General features: G+C 46.0%; 1 protein-coding gene across 1 annotated transcript in view; it reads left to right on the plus strand.

The window, feature by feature from the left end:
- The window catches only part of LOC142422865 (major histocompatibility complex class I-related gene protein), a 39,030-nt gene that overhangs the window by 2,847 nt on the left and 13,700 nt on the right, over nucleotides 1-22,483 (plus strand). Inside the window, exon 2 of the mRNA XM_075528097.1 lies at nucleotides 20,707-20,967. Within this exon, the coding sequence (XP_075384212.1) occupies nucleotides 20,707-20,967 (261 nt within the window). The remainder of the gene's footprint in view (nucleotides 1-20,706; nucleotides 20,968-22,483) is intronic.

Raw genomic sequence — 22,483 nt, forward strand, 5'->3', positions numbered from 1 at the left:
ATTTCTCTCACACAGCCATAGGTGCTTTGTGTTTCATCTTGAAATAGCGAAGGGCAGTCTGTTGCTGGTCCTTGGGATTTTGTGGACGAATCAGCCTGCATGTCAATCTGCTTCAGGAATGGTAGAGTCCTTCCCAGACAAGGACTGACGATGGCTAAGTGCTTCTTTAGCCTGCAAACTGGGCTAGTGTTAAAAGACAGGCTTGCAGATTAGAGACCTTGAGTTCAAAGAGTTAACGCAAGCAATGTTGGCATTTGCTGTAGAATGAGTAGCCCTGGCAATGCCTTTGGTCTGTTTCCATGGAGATGTTGCCATGGTAGATATAGTAGAAATTTCTCCAAAATAATATTTCACTCTCTTAAGACTGCCTTCTTGATTGACATTGAATGCATTTAAATCTGAGAGTCTGCACTAATTGGTAGATTTTTTTTCGTCTCACTACTTGGAATGTCTATTCTCACTTAACTTCCATTGACTGCACTCCTCTTGCTCTGGAGGATTGCCAAAAATCGGAGAGAGGATCAAACACATGACTGCTTGAATACTTTGATTTTGGAAAATCCAAATTGAGACAGATGACAAAGGACATTCTTTTGGGCATCCAAATATATATTTACTCTGGACCACTTTTCAAGAATATGACTCAGAATGAGAGGAAACAGCTTCAAACACCTATTCATAGTTAGAGCATTGACTATCTGGAGTATGAAGTTTGGAAATTTGGAAATTGTCAAAAATGAAATGGAATGCATAAAAACCGATGTCCTAAGCATCATAGAGCTGAAAAGGACTGCATCTGACCACAGGAAGGACAAGTTGAAGAGGAATGGCATCACGTTCACTGTCAACAAGAGTATTTCAGGATCCCTCCCGAAGTCCAGGGAGGTCAGTGATAGGATAATATCCATATGCATACGAGGAAGACACATTAATATGACTGTGACTGAATATTGTGCACCAACTACTAATACCGAAACTGAAGATTTTTTAAAACCAAATTCTACCCTCTGAAATGGATCAAACACACAACCAAGATGCATTGGTAATTATTGATAATTGGAATGTAAAGGTTGGAAATAAAGAAGGATAGTTAGTTGGAAAACATGGCTTTAGATGCCAGAAGTGGCATGATAAAAACTTGCAAGACTAATGAGTTATTCATTGAAATAAAAGCAAGAACTAGGAGGCAAAGGGCATTTATAGAGGTCTAAATACAGGCATGTACGCATGTAAGTATATTTATATATAATGATAGAGAAATCGATTTATGAACATATATTTATATGTTAAGTATTAAGGTAGCAGACAAACATTGGGTCCTACCTAAGTACTCCCTCAATGCAAGAACACTTTGTTCTAATAATCCGGCATTCTGTGATGCTCACATTCCTGACACGATGGCTGAAGACAAAAATGGATACATAAGCAAATGTGGTAAAGAAAGCTGATGGTGCCTTGCTATTAAGAGATACAGCATCTGGAGTCTTGAAGGCTTACAGATAAACAAGGAGCCATCTAGCTGAGAAGCAACACAGCCCACATGGAAGAAGCACACCAGTCTGTGTGATTATGAGGTGTCAATGGGATCAGGTATCAGGCATCAAAGACCCAGAACAAAAAATCATATCAATGTGAATGAAGGGGAGCATAGAGCAGAGATCCAAAGCCCATCTGTGACAATTGGACATCCCCTCACAGAAGGGTCACAAGGAAGAGACAAGCCAGTCAGGGCGTAATATAGCTCCAATAAAATTTACAACTTTCCTTTCATTCTTTAATGCTTCCTCCACCCCCACCCAACTATCATGACCCCAATTTTACCTTACAAAATCCAGCTAGACCAAAACATGTACACTGGTACAGATAACAGTTCTAAACACAGGGAATCCAGGACAGGTAAACCACTCAGGATATGAGAGTAGCAATACCAGGAGGACAAGGGGAAGGGGGGGCAGGAGAGGAGGAACCCATCACAATGACTGACATAAACCCCCTCCCAGGGGACAGACAACAGAAAAATGGTGAAGGGAGACAGCAGTCGGTGGAAGACATGAAAAAAATTTATAAATTACCAAAGGTTCATGAGAGAGGGAAGGTGGGGGAGGGGGGGAAATGAACTGATACCAAGGACTCAAGTAGGAAGAAAATGTTTTGAAAATAATGGCAACATATGGACAAATGTGCTTGACACAATGGATAAATGTATGGATTGTGATAAGAGCTGTAAGAGCCCCCAATAAAATGATTTGAAAAACAAAAACAAAATGTCAGTCCCTTTTCTAACCATGTAAATGGAGACTATATACTTGGAGCGAGCCAGATGGGCTGTAAAGGACAGCATCTGCCAAAAGCATGATGGGAAGAGCAGCAGCATCAGGCAGAAAGAGGAGGGGCCGACTGCAGAACAAACCAAGTGTTCACATGCAAGTGCAAGTGGGAGCTGAAGGAAAACACAGTCCACTGCAATGTAGAGTCCTTCTCAAGAAGATATTTGGTGCCTTGAGCACCAGTGACCAAAGACCAACTGAGCTGTGGGTGTCATCAAGGGCATCATACATGGAGAAAGGAAAAGGTCAGTGTTTTAAAAAAGGAAAGAAAGCAAAGACAAAAACGGATGCTCTGGAATGTAGAGTAGAAAGAGCAAACGATGAGATAAAAGAAGAGAACAAAAGGTTTCAAAGGGCAGCTCAAGAAGACAAGCAAAGACTTGGAGTTGGAAGACCAAAGGAAAGAACACGCTCTGCATGTCTCAAGCTGGAAGAACTGCAAGATGCAAGCCCAGGGTTACATGGGCGAGACACTGAATGACACAGGAAGCATGAAAGAAAAATGGAAGGAACACAGAGTCTGTACCGAAAGGAATGGGCTCATCCATTTCAGGGGTGGCATAAGCATAGCAGGAAGAGCCGATGGTACTGAAGGAGGAGGCTCGAGTTGCGCTGAATGCGCTGGTGGAATGCAGGCTCCAGGAGTTGAAAGGATGCTAACAGATGTTTCAGCCACTGGATGCAACGCTGCAGCTACTCACCAGTTACCTGGCCAGCCACCTTGAAGAATTCCAAATTCGTGTCCATTCCCCACACAAGTGACCCATCAGGCTGTGGGAATTATTGAACGATATCATATGCAAGTAAAGTTTTGCTGAAGATAATTCTAAAACAGTTACAGAAGTTCATAGGAAATGGCTGAAAATTCATGTTGACTTCAGAAGCGAATATAAAACAAGGACTATCATTGCTAATGTCAGATGCATCCTGGCTGAAAGCAGAGAATACCAGAAAAAAGTTTACTTGTGTTTTATGGAGGATGCAAAGGCATTTGACTATGTGGATCATAATTAATTATGGATACTATTGTAAAGAATGGTAATTCCAGAAACCTTAATTATGCTCATTTGTAACTTGTACATACACTTAGAAGCAGTTGTCCTAAATAAGGGTGTACTGTGTGGTCTAAAATCAGGAAGGGCCCACCAGGCCCTGAGGACGATGACCCCAATTAGAGCAGCCAGTCCACAGAGAGGACTACATGGCCAACCCCACTCTGAGACATAACGTCCCTCACTGACCCATGGCCCTGCGGGGGTCAGCACTGGAGACACAATGTGGGAATTACGCCCAATCTGGTCCCGCCACACCGAGGCAAAACACTGGGGAATGCGCGGAACAGCAAGGGAATGGAGCAGCAAGGTCCCCAGGGAATGCTGAAGGTGGACTTTGGGGCCAGGGCATGGTGCCCCAACAGACTGGACTGGAAAACACTCCTAAAGGCCAACAAACGGTCCTTGAACTAACTACAAGCTTTTCTTTCTTGTTGTGTTTTGTTCTTTGTCAGTGGTTTATTGTTGTTGTTTTGTTGTATATTGTTGCTTGGTTTTGCTCTGTCTTGTTTTTGTGCATGTTATTATTTCTGCAGGTCTGTCTAAATAAGATAGGTTGGATGAACAATCTGGAGGAGAAAACAACGGGACCAACAGTTCCCGGGGGGACATGGGAGAGGGGGAGGTGGAGGAAAAGGAAGTGGTGTTAACAAACCCAGGAATAAGGGAACAACAAATGATCCAAATTGGTGGTGAGGAGGGTGTGGGAGACCTGGAAGGGCATGACCAAGGGTAACGTAGCCAAGAGGAATTGCTGAAACCCAGGTGGGGATGGAGCATGATAATGGGACAGGAGAAAAGTCCAGGGAAATAGAGGAAAGATCTGAGAGGCAAAGGAGATTTATACAGTTCTAGATGAAGACATGTACATATGCAAATATATTTATATATAAGGATGGGGAGATAGATCTATGTGCATATATTTATAGGTTTAGTATTAAGGTAGCAGAAGGACATTGGGCCTCCACTCAAGTCCTCCCTCAATGCAAGAATAGTTTGTTCTATTAAATTGGCATTCTATGATGCTCACCTTCCTGACACAACTGCTGAAGACATAGTGGGTGAATAAGCAAATGTGGTGAAGAAAGCTGATGGTGCCTGGCTATCAAAAGGTATAGCATCTGGGGTCTTAAAAGCTTGAGGGTAAACAAACAGCCATCTAGCTCAGAAGCAACAAAGCCCACATGGAAGAAGCACAACAGCCTGTGTGATCACGAGGTGTCGAAGGGATCAAATATAAGGCATAATCAGAACAAAAAAATCTTACCAAAGTGAATGAGCGGGGAAGTGCAGAGTCGAGACCCAAAGCCCATTTGTGGGCCACTGGAAATCCCCTTGCAGAAGGGTCTGGGGGAGGAGACAAGCCAGTCAAGGTGCCGTGTCCATGTAGCAACGATGAAAACTACTACTTTCCTCTAGTTCCTAAATGCTTCCTAACCCACCCCCCATACACACACACACACACACACACACACACACACATACACACACACACACGCACACTATCATGATCCAAATTCTACCTTAAAAGTCTGGCTAGATCAGAGGATGTACACTGGTACAGGTAGGAACCAGAAACACAGGGAATCCAGGGTGATGATCCCTTTAGGACCAGTGCTGTGAATGGCAATACTGGGAGGGTAGAAGGAGAGTGGGTTGGAAAGAAGGAACTGATTACAAGGATCTACATGTGACCTCCTTCCTGGGGGATGGACAACAGAAAAGGGGGTGAAGGGAGACGTTGGACAGGGCAAGATATGACAAAATAATAATTTAAAAATTATCAGGGCTCATGAGGGAGGGGCAGCGGAGAGGGAGAGGAAAAAATGAGGACCTGATGCCAGGGGCTTAAGTGGAGAGCAAATATTTTGAAAATGATGAGGGCAATGAATGTACAGATGTGTTTTACACAATTGATGTATGTATGGATTGTGATAAGAGTTGTATGCGCCCCAAAGAAAACAATTAAAAAAAAAAAAGATCAGATCATTCAAATCAGCTGGTTAGTTTGTCACCTGAGCTGCTTTAAAGGTACTTTCCCCCATGGAATTATCTACTATTTCTCATTTGCCATATTTCCCTAGAAAATTAACGACTAAAAAGTTTGAATTAAATGTAAACTATACACAAACACATTAAAAAAATAAAATCAGGAAGGGAAAAAAATCAGGAAGGCTATGTTTCAAGTTCGTATCCTTTCACAGTCCTTATCCAATCAGTGCGCTGAACACATAATCCTAGGAGCTGAATTATATGCAGAGGAATTCCACGTCAGGATTAGAGGAGAATTTTTGGCAACCCTACCACCTGTCTGCGTGCTTGTTGTGTGCGGTGGCTTGTGTGTTGCTGTGGTGCTGAAAGCGATGTCACTGGTGTTTCAAATACCAGCAGGCTCACTCAGAGTGAACAGGTTTCAGCAGAGCTTCCAGGCCAAGGACAGACTATGAAGAAGCAATAGGCTGCCTATTTCTGAGGCAATAGCCACTGAAAACTCTCTGAATAGCATTGAAATACCATCAGATCCCGAAAACCTAATGAAAAGAAGCAAAACATTTTCAAAGGTAGTGTTTTATTGACGATGTAAAGGCATTTGACTGTGTGGACATAACAGACTATGGCCAGCCTTGAGAAGAATGGGAACTCCAGAGCATTTTGTTTGCTCATGTGGAACCTGTACACGGATCAAGAGGCAGCTGTGGCAACAGTCCAAGGGGATACTGCATGATTTAAAATCAGGGAAGCTGTGTGTCAGGGTTGTATCCTCTTACTGCACTTATTCAATCGGTATGCTGAGCAAGCCATCAGAGGAGTTGGCTTATCTGAGCAATGCGGCTTCGGAATGAGGGGAAGGCATATTAACAACCTGTGATATGCAGACGACCCATTCTTGCTTGCTGAAAGTGAGGAGGACTTGCCGATGAGGATCAAGGATTACAGCCTTCAGTATGGGTCACAACTTAACGTGGACAAAGCAAAAATCCACACGACTGGACAAACGGGTAGCACCGTGATGAGTGGAAAAAAGATGGACATTGTCAAGGATTTGATCTTCCTTGGATCCACAGTCAATGCTCATGGAAGCAGCAATCAAAAGATCAAAAGACACAACGCATTGGGTAAGTCTGCGGCATAAGACCACTTTAACGGGTGGAAAAGCAAGAATGTTACTTTGAGGACTAAGGTGCCTCTGACCCAAGCCATGGCATTTTCAGTTGCCTCATATGCATGTGAAAGGTGGACATTGAAGAAGGAAGACCAAAGGAACAAAATCACTGCAGTTGAGCTATGGTGCTGGAGAAGAAAGCTGAAAGTACCATGTCCGCCCAAAGAACAAGCAGATCTGTCTTAGGAAAGGTCGAGCCAGAATGCTCCTGAGAGGCAACGTTCGTCTCACCTACTTTGGACATGTGATCGGGAGAGACCAGTCCCTGGGGGAGGGCTTTGACAAAGCAGAGGGGCGGTGCAAAAGGGGAACAACCCCCACCCCACCCCCCAAGCTGGATTGCCACACAGGCTGCAGCGTGGGCTCACCAAAGAGAACCACTGTGAGGATGGCGGGACCGGGCGTGCTTCCTTCTGATGTATATAGGGTCCTTGTGGGTCAGAAGGGACTCCGGGGCACCTAACATCAGCAACATTAGCAACTGGCAATATGCAGATGACACACCTGACTTAATGGAAGCAATGAGGACCGAGGACTTGAAGCACTTTACTGAGAAAGGTCAAGGACTACATAAAGGCTTCAGCATAGATTATACCTCAACATGAAGAAAACAAAAATCCGCATAACTGGGCTGATAAACAATATCATGAAAAATGGAGAAGAGATTGAAATTGTAAAATATTCTGTTGTAGTTAGATCTACAGTGCTCATGGAAGCAGTAGTCAAAAAAGCAGTAGACATATTACATTGGGCAAATCTCTGGAGAGACATCTCTTTAAAGCAGTGGTTCTCAACCTACCTAATGCCGTGACCCTTTAATACAGTTCCTCATGTGGTGGTACCCCAACCATAAAACTATTTTCATTGCTACTTCATAACTGCAATGTTGCGACTATTACGAATCGGGTGATCCCTGTGAAAGGGTTGTTTGACCCCCAAAGGGGTGGTGATCCACTGGTTGAGAACCGCTGCTTTAAAGTATTCAAAATTAAAGTTATCACTTTGCGGACTGAAATGCTTGTGATGAGTTCTGAGGATGATTTTGGGGCAATTACAATATCTCATGGACATTCTATCTGTGAAATTGGATTATGAGACCCACATCAAAGTGCTGTTGTGAGGAGTAAGTGAAATTCATGTTGACGTGATCCAAATGGTTAATGCACTCAGCTACGAATGGAAAGGGTAGAGGGTCAATCTACCCAGAGGAGCCTCAGGAGACAGGCCTGGCAACCTCCTTTTTAGCAACCCTTTCTAGGATTTCCAAGGCTGCAAATCTTTACAGGAGCAGGGAGCCTCATCTGTCGCCTTTGGAATGGCTGGTGGTTTTGAACCATCAACCTTGTAGTTAGCAGCACCACCAGGGCTCCTTACCCATGTGGTTAAAAAAAAACAAACTCACTGCCATTAAGTCTATTCCAACTCTGCAGCAGGGTAGGGCTGCCCCTGTGCGTTTCCAAGAGTTTAACAGGAGTAGAGAGCCCCATCTGTCTCCCTCGAATTAGCTGGTAGTTTCAAACCAACAACGCTGGGGATTGGAGTCCACCGAGTAACCACTATGCCACCAGGGCTCCTGATAACACATTGTAGTACTCAGCAAATAAGTGCAATTCTTTTTTTGAATTTACTGAGATTTATTTCAGCTATAAGCATATAGTAAGGGAAAACACCTATTCATGAGAATGATAGTGTGATTAGATGAGCTAACTTGTGCTACGCGGAGGAGCATCCCATTTGGCAGAGCGTCAGCAAAAAGCCAATAAAAAGGGCGCACATTCACAAGATGGGGTGACACAGTGACTGTAACAATTGGCTGAAGCATAGCAACTGCTATAAGAATGATGTAGTACTAGACAGTAGTTCATATTGTCCTGCAAGTGCAAATAAAAAATACTGCTGCTTTGTCTCTAGTGCATAGATGGATAGATTTATTCCAAACCAGTTATGTTCAATCATCTCTCAGCTATCAGTAGGTGACTGAAGTCAATTTCTCTCAATAATATATTTGTATTAGCATCCTCAGATTGCTTTAAAAGTTAACATTTTCCCCATTAAAAAAACTATTGTTCAGGTCTCAAAGCAAATTTTTAACAAAATTTAAGTGGACACCTTTCTAAATCATTGAAATTTTTCAGTGAGTTTACAGATGCACTCTCCTACACAAATGTCGTACAAATGTGCTTTACACAATGGATGGATGGATGGAGTGTGATAAGAGTTGTATGAGCCCCCAATAAAATGATTACTAAAAAAAATGAAACCATAAAAAATGTGTTCGATGCATCTACAAACTCTTGTTTGTTGTGGGAGAGCACAGAATGAACACAATTCTAATGGTTGGAGTCGGGGGAACTCCAGCGCTCTGAAAGTAAGTGACAGGCTAACCCAAAGGTGGGTGGTGCCGACCCCCAGTGGTTCAGCGGGGAAAGATGAGGACATCGCTTCTGGAAAGATGTGCCTCTTTGAAAGTTGTATGGGAGAAGTTCTACGGGGTCTCCTACCGTCCCTGTGAGCCAGAATCAATCCAGTGGCAGTGGGCTTGGCTTTTTATGGCTCATGATTGTGGTTAAGATTCTGCTGCCCTGGGGGCTCTTTCAAAGGCCCAAGGGATAGGTCCCCTCCTGCGTGGCGTTTCTGTGTCCTTGCATATGAGCATGAGCAAGCTCTCTCTCTGAGCTGCCTGAGCACCCCGCCATCCCTTTGTTGCAGCACCTCCTGCTTGTGCATTTGTTTTTTTAAATGTATAAGTGCCATGTGCATGTATTTACTTACGGTGGGTGTTGCAGTTCCCCAACAGTACTACGTGCTGCTGGAGACAAGAATTGGCATCTCTTGTTTTTTTCTTCCTGACATTGCCTCATCATTACTTATACATAGTAAACAAACAAACAAAAGACCCACTGCCATTGAGTTGATTCCAACTCATAGTGACCCAGTTTATTATTTCTGGGGCTATAAATCCTTACAGGAGCCAACAGCGTCCTCTGTCTCCTGAGGAGCAGCTGGGGGTTGGAACTGCTAAGCTTGAGGTTAGCAGCCCGACGCTTCCCCAACAGCCCCGCCTGGGTTCCTTACAGGCTCAGTAGTCACCTGATAGAAGCTACCCCGATGGGCGAATGAGGGACTGAATGTTCTTCACTATCTTACAAGTCGGTGCTTTTCACAAACTTTGATAAATACACTCTGTGGCCTAAAAAGGGGCATCACTCACTTTTCACTGATATTGAGTCCATTCTGACTCCTAGTAACCCTGCATTCAGGGCAGAACTTCCCCTGCGGCCTTCCAAGACTGTCCATCTTTATAGCAGCAGAACGCCTCATCTTTTTCATAGGTAGCTCCTGGGGGGTTTGAATTTCTCACCTTGCAGGTAGCAGCTCAGTTCAGAACCCGCTATGCCAGCGGGCTCCTAAGGGACCTCATTTAGAAACATAGTGAGCTCTGCATCAGACCTGAGAGGTGACAAGCAAAGAAGCCTTTGGCTGACCTCATGGAAGAACAAGCTGTAAAGCGTACAGTTCAGCTCATTAAGTGAAGTGATAGGGAGAGATCCAATATCCTAATTGTTGAAGGGAGACTGGAAGATTTGAAGCCATCATATGAAGTTACCATGGTTTTCAAAGAAGTCAAAGATGATCAACTAGCAGCCATTTGAAGTGATTCGACTGAAATAGTAATCATGCTGGAGACCTGCTCACCGGCAATGCTTCATTCACAGTGGGATAGGGATGATCACAAGGACTCAGGTGCTGTGAAGGGGCCCTAGTTAAAGTCCTTGACTGTAACCGAAAGGTCGATGGATCAGATCCACCGGAGGGGCTTGGGAGAAAAGGCCTGCCAGTCTGCTGTGGGACAGTGCGACTCCGTCTTACAGAGAGGGCTGCTGTGAGTCGGAGTCATGTTGCCGGCGCACCACGACAGGTGCTGCGGGGGAGACAGAGCACCGTGGACTTCGCGCCATCGCTCCTGTTCTGAGCGGCTGACTTCACATCTGTCATCGCTGTACCGTCACAGCCAAGGGAGCGTTTTGGAAGCAACTACAGAGCAAATGCAATGTGTACCTGTGGAGGAGCCAGATGGGTGTGTGGCACAAGAAGAAGGAGGCGATTGTGCTGTATGCTGGAGCGGAGTCACAGGGTGACGGGACAGGAGACAGGCGCTGTCCTACTTGTCTAGTGCTGCTTAAAGGACATTGCCTAGGTGGATGGCTTTTACCAGCACATTTATTTTCTCACCGTTGGGGAGACTACTGGCCTGCTGCCATCAAGCCGCCTGGCTGTACAGGACAGACGAGAACTGCCCCCCACCCCCACCCAGTGTTTCTGAGACTCAAATCATTATGGGAGCAGGAAGCCCCGTCTTGTTCTCTTGGAGCTACTGGTGGGTTTGAACTGCTGACCTTGCAGCCCAATGCTTAACACCCTAGCGCTCCTGTTAGGAGGGAAGACAGCCTAATTCACAGCACTGACTCCAGGGAAAGGCTTCCTTTCTGTAGGTCCTGAGGAAGGTTCTCGTCTCCTCTGAGCTTCTGCTCCGCCGTTGCTTGGTGTCTTCCTTCTCTCATCTTTGGTCTTTCTCTCATCTCCTTTACCTCTCGGTCGGATTGCTGAAAGAGTACATGGTAAACTAACCCTGCCTCGTGAGCACAACAAAGGCAACCTTTTCCCAAATGGGGTACCACCATAGGCATAGAGGTCAGGACTTAGCAACATCTTTGGGGGGACATCATTCAGCCCTGAGCAGGCAGGCAGAGGCCTGCCTTCCGGGGCAGAGCAGCCTTGGCAGTCAGGGCTGGCTGTGGAGAGCAACCCCTCTGAGACCAGGAACTGGGCTGAGGTTGAGCTTGGAGCAAAGGACATTATATGACACTTGGATTGCCTTGTCTGCAAAGTATATTTCTCGAATGCAGTTATTTAGGAAGTTCTATTCCCACCCCCCTTCTGTTTTCTCAAGAAAACTCACTGGAATTGTAAATATGCTTAGAGGGGGCGCCAGTGATACTCAGAATAATCTCCCTATCAGGCAATAATGCCCTGAATTGTTAATATGCTTTCTGCTTGTGTGCTGACCTCTCCCATAGTGGTAACTCACTGGGCTGCTAACCATAAGGTCAGCAGTTCAAAACCACCGGCTGCTCCTCCAGAGAAAGACGGAGGTTTCCATTCCCCTAAACAGTTGCAGTATTGGAAGCTCACAGGGGCAGTTCCATCCTGTCCTATAGGGTTGCTATCAGTTGGCATCGACTCTACTGATGGCAATGAGTTTGAGTTTTCACCAAGAATAAGGACCTAGAGGCCCTAAGAGGGACGCCTAGATCTCAGGGACATTCTCTACCAATCCAGCTTAGCTCAGGAGCTAGGGGTGTTTTTCTCTCCCTTCTTTCTCCTCTCTGTGTCCATTGTCTGGAATCCGCTCTCCGTGAGGTTTGCTTAGCTATGAGTAACTGTGAGAGGAACTGTTCGGAAGCCACCTACTTTCTTCTTTTTTAATAGTTTTATTGAGGTAAAATGAACATATCATACAATTCAATAGTTCAATCAGATGAAGAAAGGTTGTGCTGCGTTCAGCTCCACAATCAACTTTGGAACATATTCTGCCTTCATGTGTCCATACTTTTGACCCCCTCGTTTGCTAGCCCCTATTCACAGGCCCCAGGTAATTACTAAAGGTGTTGCTGTCTTTGTAGCGCCCCCCATCGACTTGCATATACAGACATACATGCAAAACAAAGACAAACGAGAACCCAACAACGATGGCCAGGTAAAAGGGGGAAACTCAAAAGAAAGCAGAAAATTCCAAACAACAAAAATAAAGAGAGAGAAAATTCAAACGGGTCAAAAGGGAGATCTAAAGACAGGCTGTTACATTTCAGCCTAAGGACAGCTACTAAAATCCACTGTACAGTGTCTTTGTCTGCTATTAGGCCTATTCACATTCCTATACTATGGTCAGTGGGGATTCACCAGAGACTCAATCCCTGTAGGGACCTTGCAAATGGATGAATTTAGACTCTAGTACCATTCCCTCCTCCAGTTTGGATTTTATTCTTTACAATCTTTGGATCACACAGGTTGGTATGCTTCTTCCACGTGGACTTAGCTGCCTTCTCACTCAGATGACTGATTGCTTTGAAATAAGGCCTTTAATACCCCAGATACTGTTTTTCCTAATATCCGAGTACCATCTGATTTCCTCACTCTACTTTGCTATGGCACTCATGTCCTCAGTGGCCTGCGAGTGAATTCTGTTGCACAGAATCCACCCTCTTGGGAGATCTTTGCTAACCACTCCTTTAAACTTTTGTGGCAGGTTCTTTTCAGCTGGGTATTTATGTACTCCTATTAATGATTATATATGATGATATCCATTTCTCTGTATACTTGTCACATACACTATACAATATATAATGTAGAGTCGAGTCAACCAGTTGCTATCAAGTTGGTTCTGACTCATGACAATCCCATGTGCGTTGAAGGAGAACTGCACTCCAAAGGGTTTCATGGCTGGTTTGTTTTTGGCACGAGATTGCCAGGCCTTCCTTTCACGGCCCTTCTATGGGGACTCAAACCTTCGACGTCATGGTTAGCTGCCAAGCATGTCCGCTATTTGCACCACCCAGGGACTCCATATGTGAGATGTTTATCTATTTTGTTATATGTAGGAGTCCTACATGGAGTGTGACTCTGTCTCCACTGATCCAGATGGCGTTCATCATGGGCTGCAATCAACTGGTTTGGTTCTGGGTTTTATTATGTCCCTGTCCGTGTACCTATATATGAATGGGTTTCAAAAAATCAGTTGTAACATGGAATTAAAAGATAACAGAATTTTTCTATGAGTTTTTTTCTTCCAATTTTTGGTTGCATCATTTGTAACTTTTTAAAAATGGAGTCAATTCCCCAACTTTTTAGTCATTCTTCAAAAATCTACATGCATCCGTGTTATCAAATTCTTCAGTGTTTTTAAGACAATGCAGGTTTCACACTGCAGGTATCAAACAACCTTTTCACTTCAGCTTCTGGAGCAAAGCATGGTAGGCCGGGATGGTGAGTTGGATCACAAAAGGGAACAGACAGGAGGTAGTGAAACCCATTTCTTATTAGGGACATTAATTCAGGGTAGCATTGAAGTTTGCTTGGGTTCATAGTGACTAAGGCTCAGAAATCCTCAGCTGCTCTCTGGAGAAAGATGAGATTTTCTACTCCCCTAAAGACTTACAGTCTCGGAAAAACCCACAGGGCCTTTTCTACCCTGTCCTGTCAGGTTGCTATGGGTTGGCGTCAACTCCATGGCAGGGAGTTGTTCTGTTTTGGTTTTTAAAGCCTCCTCTATGCCAAATCCAGCCCAACTGGGCAGGATTTGCTCTTGGAAGACCAACAATTTTGCAGCAGAATGATGTAATGTGCCCTGAGAACATTGCTCTGAAATACTTTGGCTCCAGGTATTCCGATGACCAGCTGTGCTGAGTCAGAGGTTCTGCTCCATAAAACTCCTGCATCCCAGGCTCACTGATGGCCACACCCATGACTATGCTCCAAGTCTGCAACCCATCGCATCTCAACTGCCTTGCCAGAGAGGGAAAAATACCCTGAGTCCGCCCCTGCCTTTAAGAAAAATAGCCCAATACTTCTTCAATAGCTGGTGCTCTTCTTGGGAAAAGGCACTCTTATTTGTGGGTCACCCACTTTTCTTCCAGAAGCTCTGCTTGATCCCATTCTCTGCCGCTCTTTAGTTTCAACTGACACTCTGGGATCGTTACATCGCCTTTACTGCACAGACGGATATCACTGGTACCTGAGTCTTTGCAGCTGCTTTCTATGTACTTCTGAAACCTCCTAGAAGGTGTGTGCAGAAGGGCATATATGTGCATGTGTGTATATACACAATATATGCATGCATACATGCATGCGTGTGTGTGTAATAATTGCATTTAGTTTTTATTGTCTGCCCCTTCTCCCACTAGAATATAAGCTTCCTGAGGTCTGATGTGTATGTGTTTTAAATCATTTTATTGGGGGCTCTCACAGCTCTTATCATAATCCATACATCAATTTTATCAAGCATATTTGTGCATATATTGCCATAATCCTTTTCAAAACATTGTCTTTCTACTTGAGCCCTTGGTATCAGTTCTTCTGTTTTCCCTCCCTCCCCTCCCTCCCTCATGACCCCTTGATAAATTAAAATTACTATTTTCATATCTTACACTGTCCACTGTCCCCTCACCCACATTTCTGTTGTTCATCCCCTGGGGATGGGATTATACATTGCTCATTGTGATCGGTTCCTCCTTTCTTTCTCCTTTTCCTCCACCTTTCCTTTTTCCTCATGGTATCACTACTCCAATTATTGTTTCTGAGGGGTTTATCTGTCCTGAATTCCGTGAATTGAGAGCTCTTATCTGTACCCATGTACATGCTCTGGTCTAGCCGGATTTGTAAGGTAGAACTGGGGTCCTGATGGGGGTGAGGGGAGAAGCATTAAAGAACTAAAGCAATGTTGTGTCTTTCTTCAGTGCTTTACGAGACCCTGGCTTGTCCCTTCCTTGTGACCCTTTTGTGAGGGAATGTCCAATTGTCTACAGATGGGCTTGGGTCTCCACTCTGACCTCCCTTGTTCTAATTTATATGATTGTTTTTTGGGGTCTTCTGATGCCTGATACTTGATCCTGTTGACACCTTGTGATCACACAGGCTGTGTGCTTATTCCATGTGGGCCTTGTTGCTTCCCTGCCAAATGGTCGGTCACTTGTTTCACTTCAAGCCTTTGAAACCCCAGATGTTATATCTTCTAATAGCTGGGTACCATCAGCTTTCTTCACATTTGCTTATGCACTCATTTTGTCTTCAGCAATGGTGTTGGGAAGATGAGCATCACAGAATGCCGGGCTATTAAAACAAAGAGTTCTTGTGTGTAGAGAAGACGTGAGTAGGGGCCCAGTATCATCTGCTACCTTGATACTTAACTTATAAATATATGTACATATACCATCTCTATCATTATATATTAATGTATTTACATACCTATATTTGTACCCCTAGTAATGTCTTTTGCCTCCTAGTCCTTTCCTCTATTTCTTTTTACTTTCCTCCTATTCCACTAACAGGTTTGGCCTTCATTCAGCTCTCAGTAACTCCTTTTGGCTACATTGCACTTGATCGGACCCCACCTGGTGTTCTATATCCTCCTCACCATCAATTTTATATCTCTTGTTTTTCCTTCTCCCTGGGTTTGTTGGTTTCCCCCTCCCTTGCCCCCATGTCCCCCTCTCCCCTGTCCCCCAGAACAGGGGAGGGGGGATGATTGGTCCCATTGTTTTCTCCTCGGGGTTGTTTATTTTGCCTTGGTTTTTATTTGCCTAATGTTTTTATCTGTTTTGTTTGCTGTGTGCCGGGGGCCTAAGGCCCTGACTGGCATGAAGGAGTCACTCACATATGTGTTGAATGTATGACTCGGTATTGAGAAACTGAAAATGAAAGATGCAGATCTTCAGAGTCACCACAAAGCAGTTCCAGGGGTAGAGAAACAACTGTCGCAGCATTGGCTGCAGATTCAAGCATGTGTAAGAAAAACAGGACAAAAGCTAAGTCTCAGCTCTGCAGTACCTTAAATGGAAAAGTGGGTAGAAGCAAAGAAAAGATGAATAGACCAGGAGGCAGAGGATAACTCTCACTTTGGGGGCAGAGATGAATAGACCAGGAGGCAGAGGATAACTCTCACTTTGGGGGCAGTATCTGTGCTTGTACCTCCCTGGCTCTCGTTTCTATGAGAACCAACGCTTTTATGAAGAGTGGCTCCCACAGCCAGCCTCAGAGAGTTCTGTTGTATTGTCTTCCAGCTGCAGCTCCCATCCCCCTTTCACACCCCAATCCACTGCCCTCCAGTAGCTGCTGGCTTATAGCAAGCCGCTAGGAGAGGGTAGGACTGCCCACAATCGGATTTTCAAGGTTGTAGTCTGTACAAGAAGGAGCCCTGAGGACATCGTGGGTTACAAATTGGGCTGCTAACTTCAAGGTCAGCAGCAGTTCAAAACCACCAGGATCTTCTAGTGAGAACAATGAGGCTTTCTACTCCTCTATCTCCATCCTTCCCTGCAGAGCAAGGAGCCCATGAGACCAAAGGGTTTTTCCTGCATCTGTGCCTGTCCACTCTGGACCACAACCCTGGGACTCGACCCGGGGGCTTCGAGACTGCTGCCCGGTGACAGACAGGCTGCTTGGGTTTGCACAGGCTCCTTCTTTGGGTTCATCCTCCTGTCTGACAACAAGCAAATCCCGGCTTTGAAAACATTATTCAGAAAGGAAAAGAGGAAAGTAACCCAGATAGCTGTAATAGTGGGGGAGGGGCTACTATAACAGGCAGAATGTTCCCCCATAGGACCCGCCAATGCCCCCCGAGTCAAGGGCAAAGCATTTTCTCTCGAACCAGTGAGAGGAAAGCAGGGTGGAAGAAGTCCAGGGGTGGGTACTAGCATGCGTGGGCGGCATTGAGTACTAAATCAGAATGTTTTATGCTGTTTGGGGGTGAGGGATGCTTACAAAAGGGACTCTGTTGGCTCAGGCTGAGGCTGAGGCCAAAGACCTGCCCTAAAACATCACCTTCTCTGCAGTCTTCCCAGTGACTTGGGGGCAGGAGAGAAGCTTCATTACAAAGGTCATTAATAAGCAGCTTGGTTCTGGTAGTTCAATGGGGACAAAAAGTTCAGTTCAACATTTAGGAGGCAGAGAATGGCAATTGGGGAGGGTCCATCTTTCTTTCTGAGTCCAAATCATCTTGATAGCAGTGGTAGAAAGCTCTACTTACAGTTCAGGGACCGTATTTTGGCCTCCAACACAGGAGATGCAGATCTGACTCCAGTCAGTGCACCCAGGCCCAGCCAGCATCTGTCAGCGGAGGCTTGCTTGTTGAACTGGTTTCAGGAGAGGTTCCAAACGAAGATGGACTAGGAAGAAAGGCCTGGTGATCTCCTTCCAAAAATCAGCCAATGAAAATCCCATAGATCTCAATGGTCCAATGCAGAACTGGCCATGGGGATGGCGCAGGACTGCCGATGAAGCTGCCGTGTTTGGGGTTCCCACGAGTCAGAGTAACAGTAACATCGCTTGGTCTGGTTCGAGGCAAACCAGGCAGCAGTGAGTCTTTTCAAAGTCATAAGAGAGGGTGATTATTTGCAGTAAGTCCGTTTCCTGGACATGGAGGGGCAGTGGGGCTGGGTGGGGAGGGGTTCAGTCCTCATGGCTATTTCCAAGGATCCCAGGTAAATGCAGTGTTAATATTAATAAGGGTGGACTGAGCTGTTGGTGAGAGCCCTCCTAGGCCAGGGGATGGCCAGGAGACGGTGCTTGTTGGATAAATGCATGCAGTTGGAGCGGGAGCAGTAGTGTCTAACACGAGGTCACAGTCCTCTTTAGTTCATGCCAAATGCAGCCAGAGACTGGAGGGCAGGGCCAGCTTTCCCAGTGCTGCCTCGATCCGATACAGAAGGCTGCAAACAAGCAGACAAAACCCATTACTGTTCAGACAGTTCCGTCTCATAGTGACCCCTAGAGGACCACGTAGAACTGCCCCTCGGGGGTCCTGCGGCTGTACACCTTTGTGGAAGCAGACTGGCCCAGACTGGTCAGAGGAAATGGTGGGTTCAATCATCCAACCTTTTGGTTAGCACCCCAAGGCTTAATCTATTGCTCCACCAGGGCTCCTTTTAAGAACTCTACAATTTCTAAAATTTAACTTGGCTTTTGAAGTTATGGGAGAAAGACTGGGCTTTCTAAGCCTTTAAAGAGCCATAATCTCAGAAGCTGACAGGGAAAGTTCTACCTTGCCCTGAAGGGTCACTATGAGTCGGCATCAACTCGATGGCAATGAGTTTTGTTTTTCTGGTTTTTGTTTTTGAAGTTATATGCCGGGATATTTGTCAAGGTGGGAAGACAGAACAAAAGGCATGGAGCAGTTTGCTAGCTTAATGTTTTCCTTTAAGTGCCAGCAACTATGTTATGTGAGCCTCCATGTGCCCCTATCCTGCCAGTGCCAAGCTGGCCCTGAGAGGCCTTTGAAGATCGGTTTTGATAACTGGGCAGAGGTGGTGGGAGGAAAAAGAAAAAAAAGGCTCTGCCATGGGGATCCTCAGACAAGAGCAAGCAGAGGAGGGGAAGTAGACTGTACACCTACTATGTACACACATCCCGTATACCTACTATGTGCCCACTCTTTGTGGCAGGGCAGCCTGGGAGGCATCCTCTCCTCTGGTTCCCCTCTCTGGTGCTGAACTCCACACCCTGGACCATCTGCATCCAACTATTTCCCATTCTTCCCACCCCTGTCCTACCCCCACCGTTCTCTCTCTCTCAATCTCTCTCTCTCTCTCTCTCACCTGCTGACCTGCTTCCTTTCCTGGAGACAGCCTTCTCAGCAGAGTTCTGTACTAGCCCTCCCATTGCCCTCACCACACTGCAGTATGCTGTCTCCTCTGTCTCTCCTGAGACCCTGAACTCAGTTAGACAAACAGAGGAGTTCAAGGTGGAAGTGGCAGAGAGCGTCAAGCATTTGGTGAGAGCATACACAATAAAACATAAATCCACTCAGCAATTTCCACATGGTGAGAAAAGCTGTCGAAATCCTGGACACAGTATTGGGTCCTCTTAGCAACTGGGGGATCAGTATAAAGTTTAAACCGCTGATCTGGGTTATTCTATGAGAGAGAGAGAGAGAACGAGGGGGGTGGGGACGACGGCATACCATTATATCCTATTTGGAGTTTACCTGTGGGCTTAACAGGAGTTTAACCGACAAATGCTCAAGAAATCCAGTCTGCACTCAAATTGATGAGAAGCATTTAGTGTTTGATTTTTGCAAAATTGGGTGCCCAAACCCAGAGTCAAATTGGGCAAAGTGCGGGGGTGGGGTGCTCCTCACAGACCTTCTCAAGCATTTTAGCCCCCAGTGTACAGGCCTCCTCTCCCAATTCCTCAGAGGCTGAGTCTTGTAAGGTGAATGATCTTTCCCATACATTGCCTAAGATGATTCTCCCTCTGGAACAGATTCCCTCTCCCCACCCCTTTCCTAATTCACCCAGTTTCCACATTCCACACCCCAGGTGCCTGGGCTCCAGTGATTGGCAGAGCTGCTCCCAGCTGGTGCCTTAGCTACTTAGTACCTGCTTGACTCTGTTCTCTGAAGATGGGCCAACCTGGTGACTTTACTTCCCCCAGCACACACAGTGACATTGGTACGACCTTCACAGGGTGTCAGCATATGCGCTCTTTGCTTCCAAATCATGCCATTGCCATGAACTTAAAGGCACTCACTGCCTCAACATCTTTAAATTGCGTTGTGTCTCCATGAGCCTAGGAAACACAGATTCCATAAGAATGTGAAATTTGGTTTCCCATATCCCCTCTTCTGATCAGGAGCCCTCTATTGTGTCCTTGATCAAAACAATCAGGAATGGTAGTCAGGCACCTTCACTTACTTTTAACCTCGAACGTTTATCACAATGTTTACAGTGACATGCGGCCAGAAGACAATAGGAAAAGAATAAGAAAGTAGTTGGTGGAGGTGGCAAGAACTCGGGGAAGTGGCACATATGTGGCACATAAGAGAGCCATTGGATGCAGTCAGGAGAAGCCTGGTCATGGGCCACAGAGGACCCCTCTGGCTGCCCTCTGGCGGCATCCTCCCCACAGAGAGGCCAAAGCATGGTTCCCTGCGTCCGCTCTGGACCACAGCGCTGGGACCCAGGAGCCTGAAGATGGCTGGGCAATGACTAAGGCTGCTTGGCTTTGCACAGGCTCCTTTGGTTTATTCTCTTGTCAAACCACAAGCAAATCCCAACGTTGACAGAGAGCAGCTTTATTCAGACAGGAAAAGGAAAAAGGAGCCAAGATTGCTGTCATAGTGGGGGAGGAGGATTACTATAGTGGGGATGCTCCCTCCCCCCACCGCCCCTGTAAGACCTGTCAGGGCCTCAGCATGAGGGACAACCCATGTTGGGATCACTTCAATAGCAGTGGCTTTGAGCTTTGTTCTCTAATTCTGTCCATCTGAGGACCACAGCAACTGGGGCATGATGGGGGAAATGGATGTAACTTAGCGTGGAGCCCTGGGTTACGGACCCAGAGTTCAATGACCCTAAATACCTGCCTTCTTTTTCCTTTGCCTCCCTTCCAGGAACTCACTCTCTGAGATATTTTCGCCTGGGTGTTTCAGATCCTGGCTTTGGGATCCCTGAATTCATTTCCGTTGGCTATGTGGATTCTCACCCTATCACCACATACGACAGTGTCACCCGGCTGAAGGAGCCCCAGGCCGCGTGGATGGCGGAGAACCTGGCGTCTGATCACTGGGAGAGGTACACCCAGCTGCTGCGGGGCTGGCAGCACGCGTTCCAGGTGGAGCTGAAATACCTGCAAAGCCACTACAATCACTCAGGTGATGAGTGTTTTCCCTCACGATGCACCCCCACCCCCAGCCTCCTCGGAGGGCAGAACCAACAGTGAATGTGAGCTAAGTCACCGGGTTACACTGTGGCTTTAGGCAAAGCCTGGAACATCTGGGTTGCTGTGTCCATGCCTGCCAGCTGCCCTTTATAGCATCTGACTTGTCTGTCTCCCTGGTGCCCTATCGTCCCTATCGCATCCCTTCCGGGCTTCCTGTGTGGACGTTCCCAGGGGTCTTCTGGCTCCTTGTTGCTCTCCCTCTCCTGCTGCCTCCATGCTCTTGCTCAACTGTTGAGTCGATTCTAACTAAAAGTGACCCCATAGGTCAGGGTACAACTAACCCCATAGTAAGGTGACCAGACGTCCCGCTTTTGGCGGGACAGTCCTGATTTTTAACGATTTTTCCTGCGTCCCGCAGTGTTTTTAAAAAGTCCTGATTTTTGGAAAGAATGCATGACAAGCTAGGGTATACGGTTTTCAACTGCCGTGTGGCTATTTTGCCAGGATATGTTTTATCAATGGTGTCCCACTGGTGTCCCATTTTACCAATGTTAAAATCTGGTCACCTTACCATAGGGTTACCTTGCAGTGATCTTTATGACAGCAGATGGTCACATCGGAGCAATTGGGTGGGCTCAAACCACCAACCTTTTGGGTATTACATTTTTAGCATTACACACACACACACACAAACCGCATGTACTTGAGTATAAGCCAACCCGAATATCCACTGAGGCACCTAATTTTACCACAAAAACTGCATTAAAAATGTGCTGAAAAAAATCATCTTATACTCGAGTATATATGATATATGATAGACAACAAAGTTTATCAAGGAATTAATCCGATTCTAGGCTAACTCCCCCAGATAGGAATGATGTTCTTTTGTCATGTACTCTAGGAACATCTGTCCACAGGTGGGGCTTCGAGGAACCCTGGAGGCACAGTGGTTACACATTGGGCTGTTAGCTGCAAGGTCAGCATTGCAAAGCCACCAGCTGCTCCTTGGGAGAAAGATGAGGCTTTCTACCCCGAAAGAGTTACAGTCTCGGTGTAAATGCAACATACCGGCATGAAGCAGCGAACCAATAGAGAGATCTGAGGGGTTGGCCTCATTCCCAGCTAGGTGCACCCCGCCGCCCCCACCCCCAAACACACACAGAAGAATGTACTATAGAGGACAGTACTGAAGCTACAGCTCAGGGAGAAAGGTACATCTGATCAGAGCACATAGGAGAAAACGAGAGGGAAGGAGAGAGAGTGGAACACATCCTGGTCCACCAAATCCTGAGGACAATATTCCTGCTCAGAGCAGCCAGTGCACAGAGAGGACCATAGGGCCAGCCCCACCATGAGACACGACTGTCTCTCACTGACCCATAGTGCTACGGAGGGCAACACTGGAGACACAGTGCAGGAATTGTGTCTGATCTAACCCTACCACACTGGGGCAAAACATTAAGGGAGTGCAACAGAGCAGTAAGGGGAGCAGAGCAATGACGTCCCTG

The sequence above is a fragment of the Tenrec ecaudatus genome, chromosome 1 (genome assembly GCF_050624435.1).
Source record: "Tenrec ecaudatus isolate mTenEca1 chromosome 1, mTenEca1.hap1, whole genome shotgun sequence".
NCBI lineage: Eukaryota > Metazoa > Chordata > Mammalia > Afrosoricida > Tenrecidae > Tenrec > Tenrec ecaudatus.